Here is a 6,920-nt window from a genome sequence, read left to right as displayed (position 1 = left end):
AGCAGCCCAGCAGCAGAGCAGCCCAGCAGCAGAGCAGCCCAGCAGCAGAGCCTTGGATCCACTGACAGCTACCACACCCGCTACCACACCCAGGTTTCACTAGGCCTAGCCTCATTAAGAAGTCTCAACGACTTCACTTCTTTTACCAGGTCCAAAATGTTTTTTGATGGAGCCATATAGCTGCCACTTCCTCAGAAAGAAAGTCCAAGGAATTCATAATGTCATCAAGATCCCCCGATGCTTGAGACTTCTTAGGTCCCATTCTGCCGTAAATTTTCACCAGTCAAATTGACTAGCCAGTCTGGGCCTTGTGTATCCTATACAAGGTAGCCTGTGCTTGGTGAGGCCTGGTGGAGCCTAGGCCCTATGAAACCAAGACCTGATGGAACCTGGGCCAGGCAGGGCCTGGTGGTGGCTGGGCTTGGAAGTAGCTGGGACAGGCAGAGCTAGAGCCTGCTAAAGCCTGGGCCTGGTCCGGTGGAGCCTGATCCTAGTGGAGGAAAAGGACAAACGGATCAATGTACTGGAGATCCGAGTACCCGACTTGGAGCAATACAATAGGATAAATGATGTGATCATGACTGGACTTAGAGTCAAGCCCTGTTCGTATGCCAACACAGTTGCTGCACCCAGTCCTGCTGGTGAACCATCAGTTGAAGTGCTTGATGCCACAGAGAAACAAGTGGCTTCTTTCCTCCGGACCAAGGGGTTAGAAGTGGACTGTGACACTGTGGAAGCATGCCACCCGCTTCCGAAAAGGGGAAAAGAAGATAAACCTGCCATTATCATGAGATTCACAAATAGGAAATACAAGTTTGCTTTGTTAAAACAAGGCAAATTGTTGAAAGGATCCGACGTATTTATTAATGAGCACTTGACTAAGAAGAATGCTGACATTGCCAGAAAGGCCCGGTTTCTAAGAAAGCAGAAAAAGATCCAGTTAACATGGACAACAAATTGTAAGATCTTCATTAAACTGAATGGAGCTCCAGAGGAAGCAAAGGTTCTGGTTGTTCGGGACATCGCTGAACTGGATAAATACAACTGAATGCTTTGATTGATGATTGGGAACTCAGATGATCACACATGACACTTAATCACCATGTTTCAATTAAATAATACTTTGTCCTCATCAACTATGGACATAACATTAACACCTCTATCGAGCAGTGTTGATTGTCTGGAACTGATAACATTTGACTACACTGAATATAAAATCAAGACAAGGAAAAGGATTTGGATCCAGAAAATAACTTTTTCTATAACATTGTGAACAACTGTCGCTACTACTCTACTCAGCAATACAATTCGGGAAACTAAACAGCCACTGGCCAAAAGGATGGCCCAGCACAGAAGATCAACATCATCAGGTCAGGACTCTGCGGTCTACACTCATCTCCAGGCCAGAGGTCACTCTTTCAGGGATGAAGATGTTCACGTCCTGGACAGAGAGGAACGATGGTTTGAGAGAGGAGTAAAGGAGGCCATCTTTGTGAAAAGAAACCGTCCATCATTAAACAGGGGTGGAGGCCTACGTGTTCAACTGTCCCCCTCTTACAATGCTGTGATTGCTAGTATCACTCAGCCCTCTGTGAACAGTAAACAGCCATCAGGTGCTAATGATCCATTGTTAGGCTGATGGTCCTTCTTGACCATGTGAGCAGCTGGTTTTGGTTGTCAGCAGCAAACTGGTTGATCCACTCTGAGAAGGTGCTGTTTATAAGACTGAGCTGAATACAGCTCCTCAGACTGAGGAAGTCTTTCAGATGAAAGAAGAAACGTATCTACATTTTTTTGTTGTTGTTTTGCTTTGTTTTTTGAATGTCAGAGGACCAGATTTAACTTTTTTAGATAAAAAAGCAGAGCGTTTAGTTTTCTTCAGGAAATTAACTAGTTTAGAGCGGCAAGTTGATTTATTTGCGGTGTTTTGGAAATAACAATACAAAAAACTATTAATTAACTTATTACTATAGTCAAGACAAACATATTGTGATAACTAAGGTGGTAAATAACTATATTCAATAATAAAGCAATATAAAAAGGGTTGTAAGTTCAATAAACCAGCAAGCAACATAAAGCAATATAAAGTATGTTATACATATTATATAAAGTAAAGAAACATCTCACATGAGGCACACGGAGAGCATGACTTGGCTTTTTAGCTTTAACAGCACACTACATGCAACTTAACTTCTGCATGACTAAATTATACATTAACATGATGTTAACATCCAGACTAAATGGTATAACATCTTTAGGCTCACCTTTTTTCATCTACCTGTACACACAGCAGGAAACCAGGGAACCAACAAGAGATGCTCAAAAAGCAAAAATAGAAAAAGACATTACTGTACGCAGCAGCGAACATCACACAGAAGTGTGTCAGAACAGCCATAGTGCATTCAAAAACGTAGGATTTATGAAACTCAGAAAGAGAACAAGCTACAGTCAAACAGAACTAAGCTCAGCAAACAAACTAACCACATATAAACAATGTGGGCTTTCTAACAAGAATCGTATAAAAATCATTACTAAAAAAAAATTCAATTCCACTTTTTTTCCTTAGGGGGCCCTCTAGCGGCCCGGGGCCCCTAAGCAGCTGCTTATGATGCTTATGCCTCCGTCTAGCCTTGGCAGGCACCCATCTTTTTTACCGTGTTCATAATAACCCTGTCTAAATTTAAAAATTAAATACTCTGCCTGCTGAGTGGGAGTGAGACTTCAATGAAGCCAAGATTCATCTTGTCTGCTGGATTCCTTAGATAGAGAACTTTACTAATTGTCTTTTATGTGAATGTTCCTGTAAAGTGCCCTGAGACAACTTTGTTGTGATTTGGCGCTTTAGAAATAAACTGAATTGAAATGAGTGGACAAAATATTAACTCAGTTTTGAATAGTAAAGATTTTTTTCAAGGATTCAAGGTTCTTTATTGTCATTTGCACCTCATGTGGTACATGTGGTGGAACGAAATTATGTACACAGGGTCCCAGTTACATTCAACAATAAAATGTAAAAGAAAAACAGCAATAAGATAAGATCTGAGATATGAACTAAAATCCAGTGAGGGGAGTGGCTATATTCTCTGTCTAATTTCAGTATCTCATCCATTATTTGGTTTATCCACGCCGACCCCTTCTTTTTTTGCTTGCACAGTAGAAATTATTTGACCCCTTGAGCAGGCCTTTAATGTCTCTCAGACAGTACAGAGTGGCATTCCTAGTGTTCGGTTAATATTGAGGAAAATTTCAATTTCAGATGTAAGAAACTTAGTAAAGTCTTCCACGGACAGTAGTAAGGAGTTGAACTTCCCTCCAAAGCCGATATGCTGATTTTGTGACCGGGATGCACAATTTTATAAGTGGACCATGGTTCAAGATGCCTGTAGCTCCACAGTCACATTCCTCCACTTATAGCAAAATGTGTTTATCAAAAAAAAAAAAAAAAAAAAAAAAAAGATTTGCGAATACATCTTATGGACTGGATAAAATAATGAGTACAATCTTGAAATGGGGTAATGGAGGCACCACACATGAGCCACACCATATGATTTAAGGAATGAATTGATTAGCTGGGCAGACTTAGTCAGAGTAGTTTTCTCTATCGAACTACAGTCAAGGGATGAAAGCACACAATTTGTGTCACCTCCAATTATAAGGTTATGTGTTGACATATTCGGCGCGCTTGAGAGGAGTTGTGAGTTTGCTAAGTCACAGACATAGAGTATTCTGTCAGAAGACACGCTGTATCTACATTAATTCAGACATCAAATTTATGAGTCTTGATTCAGTTTGAAGATTTAGATCTTTAACTTGGGTGAGTCAGTAACCAACCAGCTCTAACTAGTAGTGCTAAATTGTCCTCCGAGATGGTGTAGGACATATGTGTCAAACTCAAGGCCCTGGGGCCAAATGTGGCCGTTGTTGACATCTTATCTGGCCCCCAAGATGATATGAGAAACATAAAATACTTCTATCTGTTGAATTTGTTCAGTAATCTTCCTCTTCCCATCAGACAAGCCCCTTCACTGTCCAGTTTTAAAACTCTTTTAAACACACATTTTTACTCCCTGGATTTTAGCACACACTGAATTTGCTCTGCACAGTTTTTATTATTTTTTGTTGATCTTAATGTTTTAACAACTGTTTTATGTGTTTAAATGTTCTTAATTTTATATGCACAGCACTTTGTGGCAGCTGTGGTTGTTTTAAAGGGCTTTATAAATAAAGTATTATTATTATTATTATTATTATTATTATCATCATTAATCTTTGATGATGATGTCAAAAGCACAACAGAGAACATTGAATGAGACCAATCAAACTCTTGTTGAGGGACCTGCAACCAAGAAAAGATGTTGGATATCTAACTTGAGTTAATGTAGAATCTGAAATTGGCCCTCAGTTTGAAAATGGTTTTAATTTTGGCCCCCTTTTGTAAGTGAGTTTGACACCCCTGGTGTATGGACAGGGCAGCCGACTTGGGACCCGAAGGTCCTGGGTTCGGTCCTCGGTCATTGCACATCTCGTGGTGTCTCTGAGCAGGACACCTAATTCCAAATTGCTCCCTTGGCGTTTACATAGCTGCCCACTGCTCCACCTGGGTATATCCCAGGTGCAATGGGTTAAATTCAGAGAGCCAATTTCATCTTTGTATGGGAACATACAATGATGAAAACACATAGCACTTTATTTATTTCTTTATTTCAATGTGGGTGAGAGTGGGAATAGTATATGGCTCTGTGATGGACTCATAATATGTCAAGTGTGTACTCCGCCTCTTGCACAGTAACTGTGGAGAGAGCCTCCTACCAAAAAAGAAGTAGATAAAGATATAGGATGGACGTTTGGATGAACAGACAGAGGGAGGGACGGACAGACGGACGGATGGATGGATGGACAGATGGACAATTTAAGAGCCAAGGACATGTTAGGTGTGAAAGAAAAAAGAAACAGTACGACAGCAGACCCACAATAAAATAATTAAAAATATATATTTCTTCATATAACTGTTAGCAGTGGTCAACTGTTAAAGTTAACTGTTAACATGTTTGAAATGCAGCAGGACGCTAAAGTGAACTTGGACAAAATCCTTTTGAGTTTCTCAGATACTCCAGCAACAAATTAGATTACCTTTATTTTGTGTGTGCTCTTCTCCTTGTTCTGTTTTGTTGCATATTATTTTCATATTTCTTCACTAACTTTACAAAAGCCCAGTTAGGATATCCATGTTTGGAGAGATTTCTTTGTGTGTTTCTCTTCCTTTCCCTTCCCTTTTGTCCCTCTGGACACATGTTTGACCTGGTTGTGTAGAGCTCCAATGAACACAACACAAACTTTCTGTCATTATGCCTTGCATGTGGCCTTAATTTTTCTTTAAAAGACTAAAAGTTTGGAGTCAACTCTGAACTTGACTACAAAAGTCAAGCTGTTGAAGATATGCATTCAATGATTACTTGGTACCTACTATTGTTGTACAGTGTAATCAGAATTGAAATTATGCTAAAAGTAAACTTTCAGTCACCATTAGGACAATGTAGTCACCATGCAGCCACCGTCAGAACCATCCAGTCACATCAAAACCATGCAATCACTATCAGAATCATATAGTCACCACCAAAGTAAGTGGTCACCATCAGAATCATGCAGTCTTTATCAGAACTGTCTAGTCACCTGCCACACAGAAGCAAAGATAGCTTATCAATAGTGGTTCTGCCTTCTACAGCAAAGACCTGGCCCTCCTCCAGGGTGTAGACAGATCCATCACTGGAAGCAACTATCTTCTTAAAATGGGTCAGAGGCACACGGAGTTTCTTAAACTTTATGTTGTAAAGTTCCTGGAAGTCCTTGTCAAATGAGAGGCTCCTCAGTCTGTAGGTACTATATAGAGCCTGACCCAAACACACTCCGAACTGGGCCAGACTCCAGAGGAAGGAGTCTGTGGTGCAGGGGTCTGACCAGGCCCACAGGGTGCATAAGAAAAAGCCTAGAGTCAGGAAGGTGAATAGGTACAGAAGTCCATAAAAGGCACTGCCACCCATCAAGCCCAAGAAGAGGATGATGTTAGAGAGGTGGAACAGCGAACCCTCTGAACCTTTCCTCCATTCCTCACACATCAGGAAACCCGAGCCTGCTGGTTCCAAGGTAAAGTTCATGGATTCAAAATCTGGAGGTTCCGTGGTGGAAGAATTAAACGTAACCAAGGCACATTTTATAGATAGTGTTCACCGAGCAAAACAGAAGCACAGTCCTCCCACCAAGTGAACATCAGACCCAACTCAGATCTGTCAGTGTCAGATTCTTTTAGAGACAGCTGCCAGGACTTCTACCAAGAGATAGAGTTCAATTGGCTACAGCATTCAATCCTGCCCCTCCCCTCTCCCTTTTTCCCTCTCTATCTTTCTCTCTCTCTCTCTCTCTCTCTCTCTCTCTCTCTCTCTCTCTCTCTTTCTCTCACTCACACACTTGTCTGAAGTACAAGAACACTGCTTTTTAAATTAAAAGACCTTGCATTCATTGAAGGAATACATATTGCATGCTGCTGTCATGTGCGTATGTCAGAGTCAGAGTGTCAGAGATTCTTTATTGTGGTAGAACGAGATTATGTACGCAGGGTCCCCGTTACATCCAACATTAAAATGTAAAAGAAAAACAATAATAAGTTCTAAGATATGAACTAAGAAAAACAGCAACTAAAAATACACTAAGCACTAATGGCAAAAAAAAATTACGTCGAACAGAAGCACAAACATGAGTCTGTGTGAGCAGATGAGCACGCATGAAAACATTAACATGAAAAAGATCAGCAGCAACATAATGTGATTTTTCACAGTGATTATCCTTATTAGAGATTTGTGAATCTAACAGCCTCAGGGTAGAAGCTGTTCCTAAGTCTAGTGGTTCTACACTTAATGCTCCTTAAC

The 6,920-nt window shown here is 40.7% G+C and overlaps 1 protein-coding gene across 1 annotated transcript in view; it reads right to left on the bottom strand.

Annotated features, from left to right (window-relative positions):
* The window catches only part of popdc3 (popeye domain containing 3), a 53,039-nt gene that overhangs the window by 27,976 nt on the left and 18,143 nt on the right, over positions 1-6,920 (bottom strand). Inside the window, exon 3 of the mRNA XM_037677344.1 lies at positions 5,671-6,212. Within this exon, the coding sequence (XP_037533272.1) occupies positions 5,671-6,212 (542 nt within the window). The remainder of the gene's footprint in view (positions 1-5,670; positions 6,213-6,920) is intronic.

Source organism: Nematolebias whitei, chromosome 5, assembly GCF_014905685.2.
Source record: "Nematolebias whitei isolate Nwh7 chromosome 5, NemWhi1, whole genome shotgun sequence".
NCBI classification, from domain to species: Eukaryota; Metazoa; Chordata; class Actinopteri; order Cyprinodontiformes; family Rivulidae; genus Nematolebias; species Nematolebias whitei.
Note: the sequence above shows the minus strand (reverse complement) of the source record. Positions and strands in the feature narration are given on the sequence as shown.